The sequence below is a fragment of the Aspergillus eucalypticola genome (assembly GCF_003184535.1).
Source record: "Aspergillus eucalypticola CBS 122712 chromosome Unknown BO83scaffold_2, whole genome shotgun sequence".
Lineage (NCBI taxonomy): Eukaryota > Fungi > Ascomycota > Eurotiomycetes > Eurotiales > Aspergillaceae > Aspergillus > Aspergillus eucalypticola.
In genome coordinates, this window is record NW_020290276.1 from 666,635 (window position 1) to 681,419 (window position 14,785).

The following is a 14,785-nucleotide window of genomic DNA, read 5'->3' on the forward strand; positions in this document are numbered from 1 at the left end:
CACTTGCTGTACTGGTTAGCTCTTATGGGGGTGGTGTGGTGTTAATGGATGATTTGTTTTATTGTTTGTTCGATTCAATCATTGTACGTGCATCGCTGCCGAGTCACGCTCTAATGCTGAGGAGTTGTTCTCTTTTTCCTATTAATGCGTCATGCATGTTGTATATGTATGTATGTATGTATGGTGTAGTAAACTGCTCGCTTATCACTTCTTTGTTCTGTTCTGTTCTGGGATATCTGAGAAGAGAGAAAAGAAATGTGACCAGAAACGAGAAAGAAGGAAAGAAGATAGGAAGTGCGAGTAGAGTAAAGTAGAGTAAGAAAGAGTCGGTGTATCAAGTCCGAGAGAGAGACTCCATATATGAAGTGAAAAGAAGTAAAGGCCTACATAGGCCCAGATCTAGTGGTAGTAACGAACGCATAAGTCGAGGAAGGTCAAGGAACAACCCCTCAACGCCTGTGACCTTGCTTGCTTGTACATGTCAGTGAATTATCCTGTCTCGGCTAGCTTGAGCCGATCAAAACGCCGTGCCGGGTATGATATGATGTAGAATAAACCTTGCCGAGAGTTTCACAGGTACTCCATAAAGGACTATGATAGAAAACAATAAACCGTACGCAGCACGATACATACTAAATAGAAAGCAAAATAGGCGGCCAAGAATGGCTGTCGGCCTGTGTAATGTGCAAGTACAACGAACGAGAGATGGACGGCGACAGAAGGCCGACCCGGTGGAAAGAAAGTGGGTAGAATAGAGTATGAAAAGGACCGCAGTCACTTGATAGAGATACTATGATATGTGACCACCCCTATCCACATGTATATGTCCAGCCAGATGGAAGAGCTGGGTAAACGGGCTGATGCTCCGGTAAATGGAGGTTATAGTCATTCATCATGACCACAGGAAATCCCGATGCGGTGGCGGGCTGGTGCGAGCCTGGCCTGGCTGCCACGCCAGCTTCTAGGCGGCTTTTGGGGGGCCCTTCATTACAGCCGGCAGCCATGTAGTAATAGAGGGGATGTCCATGATCGGCCATAGAAGGGACAACTTCTGGGCATTTATCTTCACTTGAGAATCCATGTGGCTCCAGGTTTGTTCGCGTCAACGTCATCTGGTGGTATCCAGGTTGACCGTAACTATGATATTGTCCCGAGTGAAGGGGCTGGACAGGTTGCAACTCCCATTTCCAAGGCTCTGGTCCCTTGGAGGAGGTAGGAGTGATAGGACTGCAACTATTGGGAGTAGGATCCGGAGGAGTGGCTGGTTCTGGGGAAGGATCCGTCGTAGCACTGCAGTCCGTTGAGGTGGACAGGAACCGCAGGTACCGCAGGTCTTCAGTGTCTTCCTCGGGCTCCTCTGGATTCTCTTCGGCCTGTTTGATCAATCCGAGACGATCCAGGATAGCATGAGTTAGAGGCTGACCGTCCGAGAGCTCGACGAGAGGCTCGCCGGGGAACCCTTCCTTATCAATGCATAGTTTGTATAGCCTTTGGAGCGCCTTAACAACCAGCGAATGGTGGGATTCAAGCATCTCGACAAATCTATCCACACGCACAGCCACCGGTTAGTTCTGACAGACTATAAAAAAAGAGGCACACCAAATAACGCAGAGTAAAAATCATGACCTTACCCTCGAGAGTATACTTTGGTCTGCGTCGCCTTCCGTTCCCGGAACAGACAGGGATGATTGTAGGCCGAACAACGGTTGCACGGCTGTTTCCCATCACACTAGCATGAATGAGCATGGCTGGCCATCGAAGTGCACTGAGGCCAAGGTAGAGGCGAAAGATGACAAAGATGAACCCAGTACTTCACCAACCTTGGTCTTCTTAACTCTGCAACGATCGCAAGCCTTCAACACATGCTTGCGTTTGACACGAAAGACGCGCTGGTCATGCTTCTCATCTCCTAGTCCTGCGCGAGACTCGAGTTGCGACAAAGATGATACCGCAGCGAGATTGTAGATGGCGTCTGGGAGGCCTGGGATGTGCGACTTAGGTCGCAATTTAGGCTGCCTCGACATCTTGCAGGGGAGGGCTGGTGTGCAGTCAAACTAATAACAGAGATGAGAAAAAAGAACAATTGCGCACACGCTCAGAGGGAAGGAACAGAGAAGAAGAGGAATGGAGGGGGAAAGAAGAAGGAGAATAAGAAGTACAGAGACGAGAGAGGGGTCTTGATAGTGATATGAGACCTGACTAAAAGATAAGTAGCAGGTTGCAGATGAGAGAGAAAGAAAAAGGAAAAGGAGGGGGAGGGGTAAGTAGATGATGAATGGCAGCTGCTTGGAGCAAAGCAAAGCAAAGCAAGCAGGTGGGGTGCGAGATAATTGCTAGGGGTGCGAGGAAGGGGAGGGAGGGATGTGACAGCGGAGGAGGCTGAGAGGGCATGTCTTGACTTGTCTTCTGAAGGAATTCAATCAAGTTGATATCATTTTATGCCAGCCTGCATATCGAATGCCCCGCACCTCCCTTGGACTCTTGCTACCCCACCCTCCGACAACAACAAGACGAGACGAGACGAGACGTATATCGCCTGAGAAAGACTGCGATGGTGACGTGGAAAAGCCGCCTGTCACGATATCAACCGGCACCGGTCGCTCGACGTCCTTCAGGCCGTTGTGGCTGTGGCAGCCTAGCAGGTACACCCAGGGGTCCCCGCATATCTGGATAGAGATGCTTGACAAAGCCCTCTATGTTTTCGTTTGCTGATACAGGTGACCACCACCACTTCCCCTCCAATTTTGCTGGCGCGAGACACGCCAGCAGTCATGCCTGTCGACGGTCCGAGCCGTCAGAACCAGAGAATGCCCATGGCACCGCTCATCGGCACTAGCCGGGCACAATCCTGGTCATTTGGGCAGCGAAGCGCAGAAATGAGCCTTCAAGCTGACCTTCCTGCGCCATGCCAGTGGTGGCCCTTCAGCATCAAGGGTAAACAGTCAGGTACTCGCCTCGTCGCGTCATTCTTTTGCGACAGACTTGTCGCTTCCGTATTCCGTATCTCTCCTACCCTTCGCCTGTCCTCTTGTTTTCTCTCTTGTCAGTGCTGCTGGGTGAGACATGGCCATAGCACAGGAGGACCGGGGCTGCAGTCTCAGGCAGAGCTCGGGGCCGATGAGGGAAACATTGATACCACAGGTCTGTCTGGCAGGCGCGTATCGAATGATTTGCCAGCTGCCATTGGCACACGGATGACCGGCTCACTAACACTCTGACTACCGCCCATGCAATCGACGAGCGCGTGCTTTTCGCTGAGTTCAGCGTTACGCCAAGGGCGATGAGTCGGCGTTAGCCCAATGGTGTGGGCTGTCACTTGCTTTTTCCTTCCAAATTCGAACCTTTTTTTTCTCTCTCTCTTCCCTTTTCCATTTTTTCTGCATTGACTAGTTTTTTTTGGGTTTTTCTTTTTTCCCTTTTCCCGCAAATTTTCGGGCAATCACCTGCACAGGCATGTTCTGCTTGACTCGGTCTAGTAGTAAGCAAGAGACGTGCAGCACACTTAAAAATAATTATGTTAAAAGAAAATGAGCGCGGCAAAGTCGGGTGGCCTCCATCCAGTCAAGAAAAGCCGCATAATGCTTTTGTTCATCGGCAGAGCTAGTAAATCATTCTGAGCTTTGTAAGCGCAGTATTGTAAGTAGACGGTCTAAAACAGGGTCTGGGGGTCTAAGTATTGCTATGGTCCACTCCCGTCATATCAGCAAGGCCATTCATGGTGTGTGGCGTTGCTATCATGTCAAATTGATAGCAGCACGATAATAAGCCTTGTCAAAAGATCACCTGAAAGATAATAATAAAGAAAATAAGGAGAAATTGGGATGCCAATCTATTGAATGGATGCCCCGCCCCAGGTCACTGGGAGGATGCGTGCAATGGCATTGTTGGTGACAGAAGTGTAATAAACATTGAGTAAGCGTCAGCGCATCAGGCTGCAGTTGACTTGCAAGGTGCAGAGGGGTTGCACGGCGTGCGCTTATTGCATCTCTGCACGAGCTCGGGTCCGGCAGAGAGGGAATAGAGAAAAAAAAAAGTATCCGTGCATGTTGACCTGTATCGAAAGCGTGACTGAAGTCCAGCTACCGAAAAGGAAGCGGGAAAAAAAAACATGGCATGGACATGGATATATTGGAATTACATTTGATTAAGAATGTTGCTTCCATCCTATTTTCTTGCAGTATTTCTGATTGTTGTCACCTTCGGGCCACACATGGTGTCAAGGGAGTTGCCTCAGAGAGTCGATACGAGATCAGGCAAGCCCGGGCCACAGGGGATCCGATAACACCCTCAAGAGTTTTAGCAGGAGGACTAAGAGCAAGGCAGGAGGATCATTGATGTGATTTCCCCTCTTTCACCCGCGTTGAATTGAGGGGGTCCGAGGATCCTGCGTGAGCGCAAGTCAAACCGCACGGGCGACTTGCAGGGAAAGAAAAAGGTCCGCTCACCTGCAGGGCCATGGACCTGAACGGAGGGGTTATGGTGGTGGTGGTTATGGTGGATTTCTCCGTCTGCTTAACCTTACCCCCTCCAATTTGCCCTACTGAAAATAAACTTCCGTCAAGAATTGTTGAATTCAAACATCAGGAACGTCCTGGGGATAACTGTGGCGCAGGCAATGCGCGGGGCATTCAGGATAGGTCATTTTTGACTGTCACCCCTGCTGAAGGTTAATCTCATCCCGTCGATCAAGCCTGGGCATCGTCCGGGATTTAGGCAGTAAACATCAGAAAGAATGGAAAATAATCGTAAAGATGTCATAAAATGGACCGAAGACGGGAGGGTAGAGAGAGTGTGTGTGTGAAAGAGAGAAATCGGGATTGGAAGACGAGAAATTGCAGATGGAACGAAGCACGAAAAAGAAGCAACCGAACAGGAAAGAAGTGACGGATTGATGCCCGGCCTCTTGCCAAATGGAGCCAATCACGGCAACGTGACTTTACGCTCTTTCCCTATTTCCCCCGTCCGTTCTTGATGACTTTTCAGTGCGACTCATTCGTTTTGTGCTTCATTCATTCTTCCCGCTATCTCCTTGATTGTTATCGTTATTGTTATTGTTATGATCATGGGAGTCGTTGTACCATTACTTCTGCCCTTCCGCCAGATATTTGTCTCCCCATCCTGATGGCACAGCGTCCATATGGTCCCATGACGATCCTCCTGATGACACAGACACACCGACAACAACACCGAATAACGGACACATAACTTCAACTGGGAGGCAAAAACCAAAGAGATAAACTTGATAGAGCGCGCAACACAAAAGCCGGTGAGAAACTTCTCCATCAAGTCTATACATCCCAAATCTCCTGCCGCATGTCCAGGCAAATCCTGGCATCACCTGCATTGCATGACATAACCTAGCATGATCTCTTTTTACATTTTCAATTTCATTCAATCCATGGAAAACCAGCCAAGCCAATGGACGATCAATGAATGAAAATTCCTTGGTTTTTTTCCCCTCTAAACCTGAGTGAGCGGCAGGGATTGAGTAAGTGAGTAAGCCCTTCCCATATGGCAAAGAGCCCGGGCGGATTCTGGTTGGTCTACTACAAAACACACCGCGGTACAGTAGTACTTAGTGCTGATGTGCTGATGCTGGGATACTAACTGTAGTTCTTCGGGACAGGCAGGCAACACCTCTCCTCGGCCCCGAAGAGCATGATCGCGCAGAAATGCTGGATTGTCAAACTACCCAATGGATAATGGTACATACCTACGTACGTACGTATACGTGCCGACGCTCTGTTTCCCACTCGTGGCTGCCACGAAGGCCACAGGGCTATTTTCTTTTTCTTTTTTTTTTTTAAAAAAATTTTTTTTTTGATCATTTCCACCGACAAAACTCCGTGACGATATACCAGCTATGTATGTAGTATTTCGACCAACTCTGCCCACCAGATGTTTCTCTTGAGAGCTTCGGAAAAATACTGGCCAACCTACGGAGTAGAGGCAGCCAAACCGAGGGAGAGACGCGCATTCTTTTCCACATCTTGCAGATCAAGAAAACGAATACACTTCCTTCCGGACATCGACCGATGCTCGTCGACACGGAGTGCCATAACTCCGAGACCCGTGACCAAGGGGACAACAACAAATATGCGAAAACCGGAGTGATCTTGAGTCAAATCGGCTACTACTCGTCAGAAGTCCAGCTGAGAACCCCGGAATAAGCAAACAGAGCCGGCTAATCACAAAAAAGATCTCATACAGATATTTCTCTCAACGAGCAAGTAGACAGGTCAGGTATGGATACGAATAATCCAATGGTTCTTCTTTCTATGTATGCAATAAGACGGAAAAGGGAAGGGGGTATCTTGTTTAAAAATTGAAAAATGAGGTAGACAACGGTAATTGAGGCAATAACGTAGTATACCACAGTTACTTAGGGTCAACCAATCATAATCCCCTGCGTTGCTTTATTCCAGCTGACCAGCTGCAAAGGAGAAAGTGCTCTGTCCAGTCCAGTTTACAATTTTTCGCCAAACCTCCTTATTATGATTCTCTTTTTTCCCCTCATATAAAGAAAGCCAGTACTTAGTAGCCTTAGCAATTAATAAGAAAAGACTAGAGCAGCAGACTGGACGACGGTTGGCGGCGAGGTCCGGCTTCGGGTCTCATCTCACCTCCTGTCTTAAGTAAAGTAGGAGTCTTTCTATATTGAGGCAATATGTATCGTACACGGAATCAGTGCCAATATCTTCATCGAAGCGAAGAAGGAAAAAGTAGAATAAGTGAACAGCAACCGTAACTCCCAGCACACAGTCATGTAGATATGCACAAAATGACTGCCACATACACACCCCGCCATATAGGCTCCTTGGAATTTCAAAAAGCAATGTTTCCACTTTCCCATCCCATGCCATCTCAGTCCCCAGTTCTGTACAGATAGACCCAGCCGAGCTAGTATATGCACATGTAAAACCCCGCGAAATCGCTATGCACAGCCAGAAACCAGAAGAAGAAAAAGTATACCACAAGAGGAGAGGACACCTCCCAGAAAGAAATGAAAAGCCGAGAGAAAAGAAGATTAAACGGACCGAATCGCTTCGATAGCCGCATTGAGGGGGAACACTTGGGGAAGGCGTTGCGAAGGATAGCCCGGGATCCACTTTCGGAACGCAGTGCTGCAAGACTCCGGAACTCCTCCGAGGGCGACAAAGCTCTTCGGAATGAAGGGTCGGTCTTGAAGCGATGCGGTGAGAATTCCATATTCGTGCGCAAGGACTACCGCAGATGCGAACTCGGCGGGTCGGTTGGAAGCTTGGTCGCCCACGATCCTAATCAAGGGAAGAATGTTAGCAGTCGGGCGGTGAGAACAGGAAACGGGCACATACACATAGATCTCGAAAAAGGTATCAAGAACATAGACTCCCTTGGCAGTAATGTCCTTGAGGCAGAATGGCTCGATTTCCTGGACAGTGTCATTGGGCCGGATAACCGGAGAAGGCGAGCCTGAACGACGCAGCCAGAACCCTGAACGTTGGCCGAGCTCGTGGTCGATACGGAAAAGCCGCGAGCGATATCGCTCGTGGTTGGGTTTCACACGCCAATAGTCGGTGCTGGTATCACCTGTCTCTCGTTCCCAGTGGGGAAAGACTTCGAAGAAGCTCTCTGGCTCCTCACCCTCAGCCACTTCCTCAAATTCACCGGTTAGCCCAAGGTCCATGCCAATCAGGCGCGCAGCACCAATCTCTTCGGCGGAGCTGCCCTTGCCCTTCCAGAGAAAGAGCTTGCCAAACATCGCAGAGATCACAAAGGGGTAGCCGGAGCTCAGATTGCTTGGCGAGAAGCTGACTTCATCGAAGACCATCTGACCCAAATGCTTGCGCCCGCAGAGCATGAAGATGGCGGAGGAGCTAGAGCGAGAACTCAAGCCGCGGCGAGTAATTAGAATGCCCCCCAGAGCTTGAATGAACCGAGCGGGTTCCTTGCCCTGCTTGATAACCTCCAGCTTGGACCCATTATCCTTGGCGACTTTGCGAGAGAAAGCCTGCGCATCATCGACTGCGGAGTCGGGGACATCATCACCACACCAGAGGTGCACTTCAGAGCGTACAGTGCCATCAGCCTCAAAAAGATGCACGCACAGGTACATGCTTCCTTCATACAAGATGTATTCCTGGTTGACAGGAAGATCCTGCTTCTTTCCATCTCCTGTAATCTCCCACAACTGTCTCTTCAAAGTCCTGATCTTGGCATTGTCGCTCTTATCTGCTAGCATCAACTGCGTATCAATGTTGACACGGTCGCTCGATTTTGGGAAGGTCTTGAAGAAATCAGATATGGCTTCCCAAGATTCATCGGCCTGAGGTACAAGAGAGGTTGAAGATCTCGAGGAGAAGCGGTCAACAGAGGCCCTGGACCCCTTAGGAGGAACCGGAGGAGAAGGCAAAGCTTTATCCCGTGGCGACGAGTTGCGTGAACCTATGGTGGAAAAGAGCGAGGACGCGGACCTCTGTTGTGTTGGATGAGTATAACTCTGGTTGTCCCGGAGGCTTGCCCTCAAAGGCGAAGGAGAGGGTGAAGAAAAGTGAGTTGGCGAAGCCCGTGTCTGATTAGAAACAGGTGTTGCTGGCAGTGGGGCTGTTTTCGGAGGCAAAGGAGGCTTTGCCGAGAGTGAGCTTCGTATACTCTTGAAGTATGCGCTGGCATTCTCTCGGATATTGGTAGCAGTCTGATCCAACACTGTTGAGGGTTTAGGGCTCGTGTCATCGGGCTTCTGCGGGGTCTCTCTCTCTATCAAACGAGGGATGCTCCTCTTGAACTCAGTCGGCTTGCTTGTTGCTGGCGTGTCAAGCTGACTCGGGCTCGCTTGCGGTTCGTCATTGGATTTGACTTCCGTATTAGGGAGGGGCCAGCCGCCGGAGGCTCCCACAGGACTGCCAATGGGTGAGACGGGTGCTTCTGGCCTCTGTGCGTCCAAAGTAGATGCAGGAGATTTCGGGATCGCCTCAGGTACTTCTGACGTAGAGTTGGGAAGCTCGAACTCTGCATCCAATGATGGAGACTTCACAGTACCAATGGTGTCGACCGAGGTTGGGCGTGCAGGTGCTGGCTCGTGTGCAACCGAGAGGTCTGATGGAGAGTTCGGTACTGCATCACCCGCCTCAGGAGCTGGACTTCTGGTTTCGGGTTCTTCTGCTTTTGGCGAAGGGGGGCTCAGAACACCATTCTTCTCTTCTGCGGCAGAAACCATGGGCTCGGGAACGTGCGCATCCAAAGAGGCCGATGGGGGCTCGTCCACCCCAAATATTGACGATGAAGGCCTATTCTCGTCCTCACTGGCCGACATCTCCTGGGCCTCATCAGTCTCGTCGTAAACCGGGCCTGTAGCTTCAGTCTCTATGGTATCCATATGGACCGGTGACGGTGGTACATAAGTTTTCCTTTCCAAGATCGGGCTTGTAACTTCGAGTGTTGCCTCTTCCGCCTGTCCTGGCAGTCCCGAGGCGTCAGGGCTCTCGAAAGCTAGGTTTGTAGCCTCAGATTTCTCGCCATCCGCAAGAGCTAAATGCTCGGGCTCATAAATGCTCCCTTCTCGGACTGGGATCGCAGGCTTGGCCTCTTCATTTTCCAAAAGAGTCGAGAGATCTGGCGCTCCATTGGCTTTTTCTTGGTTCGGGCTCGTAGCATCAAGACCACTCATACCCGCAGGTGCATTGAGCACCGGTGCAGTGTGAACTTCTTCCTGGACTGGGCTCACAAGCTCAGGTTCATCTTTACAAAAAGACGCTGAGGTAACCAGTGTACCATTGATTTCCTCCTGGATTGGGCTTGCAGGTTCAGACTTCTTCTTCATCATAAGTGCTGGGGGCACTAGTGCATCACTGTTCTCCTCGTAGGTTGGGTAGGCAGGTGTGGCTTCCTTTTCCAGGGGCGCCGAGAACTTTGGCGCCGGGTTGACTCCGTGTATCGGGCTCACGGGTTCAGATTCATCGTTATCCACTGGGTCGGAAATTACCGGTGCATTGTGGACTTCTTCCTGGAGTGGGCTCGCAGGCTCCGGTAGACCATAATCAACAGGCGCTGAAACCACCGGTACATCGTTTATTTCTTCTCGAATCGGGCTGGCAGGCTCAGGTTCATCCTTTCCCGCTGGTGTATCGAGGTCTGCTTCCAGCAGTGGGCTTGCGGGCTCAAGTTCGTCTGAGACCACGGGTATATCGTTTACCTCCACGCGGATCGGGCTTGCGGGCACGGTTTCGGTTCTATCGGCTGGTGCTGAGAGCACTGGAACATCGTGGACTTCTGCCCGGAGTGGGCTCGCAGGCCCACATTCATCCTTATCAATAGGCGCTGAAACCAAGGGTGTATCGTTCTCTTTCTGGACTAGGTTGGCAGGTTCAGGTTCCTCCATCTTGGGTGCTGAGAGCGCTGGAACATCGTGAGCTTCTGCCTGGAATGGACTCGCGGGTTCAAATTCAATTTCATCAATAGGCGCTGGAACCACAGGTGCATCGTTCTCTTCCTCATTGACTGGGCTAGCAGGTTCAGGTTCCTCCATCTTGGGTGCTGAGAGCACAGGTGCATCGTGGATCTCTTCCTGGAATTCCGTGGTAGGCTCGGGTTCATCGTTATGGACAGGCGCTGAACGTTCGGGTCCATAGTTCATTTCCTCTTTCACTGGGCTATCAGGTTGGGGTTCCTCATCAATGGGTGATGACAGCTCTGGGGTATTAGTATTCTCCTTTTGCAGTGGGCTCAGGGGCTCAGGTTCTGGATTTCCCACAATTTCCGGAAGCTCTGGTGCATGCGTGATAGCCTCGTGGACTGGACTCGCAGGTTCGGGGATCTTTTCTTCCATATATGTCAATGGTTCTAAAGCATGTGTCGTCTCCGTGTGCAATGGCATGTCTTCGGCTTTTTCTACATCCACATGTGCTGGCATATCCGGTGCATCACTTTCCTCCTCCGTCTCCGAGTACATCGATTCTGGTCTCTGTGCATCCAAAGGTGTTGGCGGAGACTCTGGTACATGATTGCTTTCATCAAAGAGTGAGTTCGTACCTTCCGGTGTAGTACCCTGGGGCAGGCGTCTCTTTGGCCCTCTAGCTCGACCCTTGGTCAAATGAGTGAGTGCGCCAGCTTGAGAACCTTCCACTCCTGAGCTGCTTTCCCCAGCACTGCCGAAAGAAGGACCTTTCATGGACCCGTTGATCGGTGCGGGCGGGCCACGGGACAAAAGGCCCGCTAAGGCAGGGTTTAATCGGCCTGCGAGTTTACTTTTAGCAGCAGGACCCTCGGTCTCAGCAGGTGCACTTGTAGCCTGCATCAAATCCCCCGGTGGCAGAGAACGCACCGGATTGATGCCCTCCTCCTTTACCTCTTCAGCGTTCACCTCTGCCCCGTCTGTCTTCTCCTGTTCGCATTCTCTCTCTTGTTCCGGCAATTTTGGCTGAGCGGCCTCCTCGGCAGTATCATCAACGCCCGGCTTGGGTGGTTCTGGAGCGATTGGCGAGCCTTGGAACTTTTCGAGGGGCTCAGCGCCGGCAGGGGACAGTGGCGATGCAACCTGGAAGCCATGCGTGCTTATTGGTGTGCCCGGCTCTCTAGGCGAGAGCGGCGAAAGCGGTGACGAAGAATCGGCTGCTGAAAGATTGCTTTTGATACTGCTGGACTTGGTCAAATTGTTCCGCATTGCAATTGCTTCAGGTACAAATTTGCCAGGAGCATCCTTCTCCCCCGCAGTATTACGTCTCAGCGAACCCCCACTGGCTTTGATTGCTTCTTTCTGCTTCAGGATGCTGTCTTTCAATTCATCCACTTTCTGCGACTTCTTTGGTCCGCCCGAGGAGTTCAGAGCTGCCTTGCCTTTGAGAATATTCTCTTTCAATTCGTCCGGCGGCACGTGTTTTGAGGACTCTGCTTTCTTCAGCCTTCCAAAGATATTCTTGAATTCCGGTTCCTCCCTGGGTGACTCATCCTTAACCACTTCCCTGCGTCGAAGGTTGGCTCTGAAATCTATCACAGGAGACAGAGGCTTGGGCCGATTCAACAGCGGATCACGAGGGGATGCCAGGGGCGCATCGATAGTGGTCTTGGTTATCGGGCTCAGGTTAGACGGCGTACGCTTGTGTTTAGTAGCTCCATCTTCCGTTTTCTCGGGCTCCGCCTCTGTTTTGGTAGGCGACTCCTCTTTCGAAGGAGAGGCCTCTTCGGTCTTCTCTGCAGGTGGTAAAGTGCTATCCTGAGTATCTGCACCTTGTACGGTGGTTTCGGGTTCTGCTTCCTTTGTCTTCCCAGCATCTTGATTGGAAAATATATCGGGGATGCCGGTGATACTGGAGGTCTTCGAGTGACCACCAGGAGCAGTAGTCCGCATAAGACCCACGGGTGTGACCTCTTTGAAGCTTGCGATTCGACCCAAGTCAACGCTACCTCTTGATTGCCGATCTTTAACCCAAGAAGCCTGTTGAGAGGGCTGTCGCTTATGCCTAGGTGATTCATCGCGGTTCAAAGCACTCTCAAGCCAGGAAGCTTTGGTCGGGCTCCATCTCTTGGGATCCATCGTTCTCGAAACTGACGGGCTTGATGGTGGTAACGAGCCGGAATCCGTGCTTTTCTCAACGGTGCTGGTAGACCGTGTATGCAGACTCAGAGAGGGTCTGCGGTTCTCTTCATCTAGCCGCGCGCCACTGCTGCCCGGAACGGGAGGTGTAGCCGGTCGTTCGCCATCCTTGACCGGATGAACGACAGTCGCTTCGCTATGGCTAGACCCGGGTCTGTGGCTAGAACCAGGCCTGTGGCTGGAACCGGGTCGATGGCTAGAGGTCGGCCGCGAAGGCGAAAGACTGGCGCCATCCCTGCTCATTCTGTATGAAGGCGCAGTGGAGAAAACATCACTGCCGGAAGGAGCAGCGAAGCTGTTGCGGTTGCTAGAGATTGAATTACCGCGACTAAGCCCCGACGGCAGCTGAGCGCTCCAGCGTTTAGACACGCTATCTGATCGCTTCATCATGGCACTTTGCACGAATCCACCGAGCCCCTTGGTAGGAGACGTAGAACGCTCGGGAGACAAACGCCTAGGCGAGGGGGGTGATATTATCTGGTCATCTGCGCCGTCCTCCGTCTTTCGCGGCTCGAGTTTTTGTGCACTCGTCAGAGGCAAAGGAGAGCCAAGCCCAGTGGCCGTCGACACAGAAGATATGCTCGAATACCGATTACCCAAACTACTTTCTGCAAACGTCGAGCTTGCCCTTGACGGAGACCGCGATCGCTCTTCCACGAGCTCGTTATTTTCTGCTTCCTTCGCCGGCTCTGTGGTGTGCTCCTGGTTCGCCTCCGACTCCTTGACGGCAGTATCAGGGTGCAGAGGGTGCAGTGAGTCTTCCTCTACCTGCTTTGCGCGGGTCGGAGACGGGCTCCCTCCCTCTGTGTGGCGGGACCACGGTACGTCCTTGAACGAAGGAGAGGACGCGAATGGGCTCCTAGATATCCCATGATCATCGTTAGACGTTGTGGACATGGCTCTAAAACGGCTCTCACGCGAGGGCGACGCGGAGAAGAAAGCCCTGCTGCTATCCCGAGACGTGGGTCTTTGTTGCCAGGAGAGAGTGCCGGCTCTGCTCCGGAAAGGTGAGATAGGTCTGGAAGCCGTCTCTCCATCGTTTGCCGTCAGAGTCGACCCCCTCCGGCCGTTGTCGGTGGATATCGATGCGTCATCTCGAACCGAATCAGCCCCGTTGCCAGTGTCATGCCCCGGGGTGTGAGGGGTAGGCTCGAGGTGTTCCGGGGGGTCAATCGCTCGCTGGCTGAAAGAAGACATGCTCAACCGAGCGGGATCTAATATCGGTGAATCTTTCGTGGGGGAAATCGACCGTGCCCGCTCTGTATTGCATCCCAAAAAAACGGGACACAGTCAGCATTCCTGAAGATGACAGATTTGGAAAAGGACCAGCCAGCCGCCAGCCAACCGTGAGTCATGGCGACTGGGAATTTTCCTTATGAAAGGGGGGCGGCGCCGGGTAAAAAAGCAAGGGAAATCAAATACCAGCTCTCCGAGCCTGTCTTTCCTTCCGACCCTGCAAAATTTCCTCCTCCAACTTCTTTGTGCGTTCCTCGTCCTCTTTATCGCGCTTCTCTCCTAACTCGCGGATGCGCAAAAGGAAGTCGTTGACATCCTCAGTGCCATCCGCGTCGGTTGTGGACGACATGGCCAGCTTGGCACTTGTTCAATGAGCCCAAAAATTGGGTAAAGAAGAAAAGAAAGAAAAAAAAGAGGGAACAGAACAGAAATGGCAAGTCAGAAAAAGAAAAGATGCCCTTTCAATCCGAATAAACACCGACAAAAAAAAAAAAAAAAAAAAAAAAGCCCCCAGGAACGGTGGGGTGTAGACAAGAGGCACCAGATAGTAGAGGGGAGGGGGGGAAGAGAGGGGGAGGATGATTTGGTTGTTGGTGAACCAGAGGTGTTGGAGTAATCAGGAAGAGTGGAGGGAGTGTCACGGTTAGCGGTGGTGGTGGTGATTGAGCGACACTCTGGCTCTTGCCCGCTTGAGAGACTTTCTGTGACTGATTCGTGCCGGATCTGAGTCTTAGGAAGGGATACTCTTGTGCCTCCAGCTCATCATCATTGTTGTTGTTGTTGTTGTTGTCGTTGTCGGGTTTACTCCACCTTTCACCCTGGGCGATCCAGTGTGAAAGAAGGAATGGCAGCGAGAGCCGGGCAGCGTCTTTTTCGATTCTAGTGGTGGATCCGTATCGAAGGCCAGCTGGGCACCGTGAAGGCAAGAATAGTAATGCTCCTCCATCGTCAAATAAAACCCGGCGAAGGCACGCACATCAG

The 14,785-nt window shown here is 51.5% G+C and overlaps 3 protein-coding genes across 3 annotated transcripts; 1 reads left to right on the plus strand and 2 right to left on the minus strand.

Annotated features, from left to right (window-relative positions):
- Positions 1-642: 642 nt before the first annotated feature.
- BO83DRAFT_81324 (Zn(II)2Cys6 transcription factor domain-containing protein) lies at positions 643-2,111 on the minus strand. Its single transcript, XM_025537631.1, has 3 exons — positions 1,821-2,111; positions 1,632-1,729; positions 643-1,542 (listed from the first exon to the last, which is right to left on the minus strand). Exons 1-3 carry the CDS (start codon positions 2,022-2,024, stop codon positions 810-812), a joined length of 1,035 nt encoding a protein of 344 aa, XP_025392700.1. The 5' UTR covers positions 2,025-2,111; the 3' UTR covers positions 643-809.
- Positions 2,112-5,511: 3,400 nt separating this feature from the next.
- BO83DRAFT_384576 (uncharacterized protein) lies at positions 5,512-6,170 on the plus strand (the record flags this gene model as incomplete). Its single annotated transcript, XM_025532592.1, has 3 exons — positions 5,512-5,563; positions 5,614-5,717; positions 5,874-6,170. The coding sequence occupies 3 exons, from the start codon at positions 5,512-5,514 to the stop codon at positions 6,168-6,170; spliced, it is 453 nt and encodes a 150-aa protein (XP_025392701.1).
- A 476-nt stretch (positions 6,171-6,646) lies between these two features.
- Positions 6,647-14,153, minus strand: BO83DRAFT_433730 (putative gelsolin repeat protein; the record flags this gene model as incomplete). The annotated part of the gene is made up of 3 exons (XM_025535710.1): positions 6,647-7,277; positions 7,335-13,827; positions 13,991-14,153. The coding sequence occupies 3 exons, from the start codon at positions 14,151-14,153 to the stop codon at positions 7,028-7,030; spliced, it is 6,906 nt and encodes a 2,301-aa protein (XP_025392702.1). The 3' UTR covers positions 6,647-7,027.
- Between the last annotated feature and the right edge of the window lie 632 nt (positions 14,154-14,785).

Excerpts from the sequence above, each read along its gene's own strand:
- BO83DRAFT_81324 (XM_025537631.1), bottom strand. The coding sequence starts at position 2,024 with ATGTCGAGGCAGCCTAAATTGCGACCTAAGTCGCACATCCCAGGCCTC. Across the intron at positions 1,730-1,820 it reads GCAGAGTTAAGAAGACCAAG|TGTGATGGGAAACAGCCGTG; the intron begins GTTGGTGAAGTA and ends CATTCATGCTAG. Across the intron at positions 1,543-1,631 it reads ACCAAAGTATACTCTCGAGG|ATTTGTCGAGATGCTTGAAT; the intron begins GTAAGGTCATGA and ends GCGTGTGGATAG.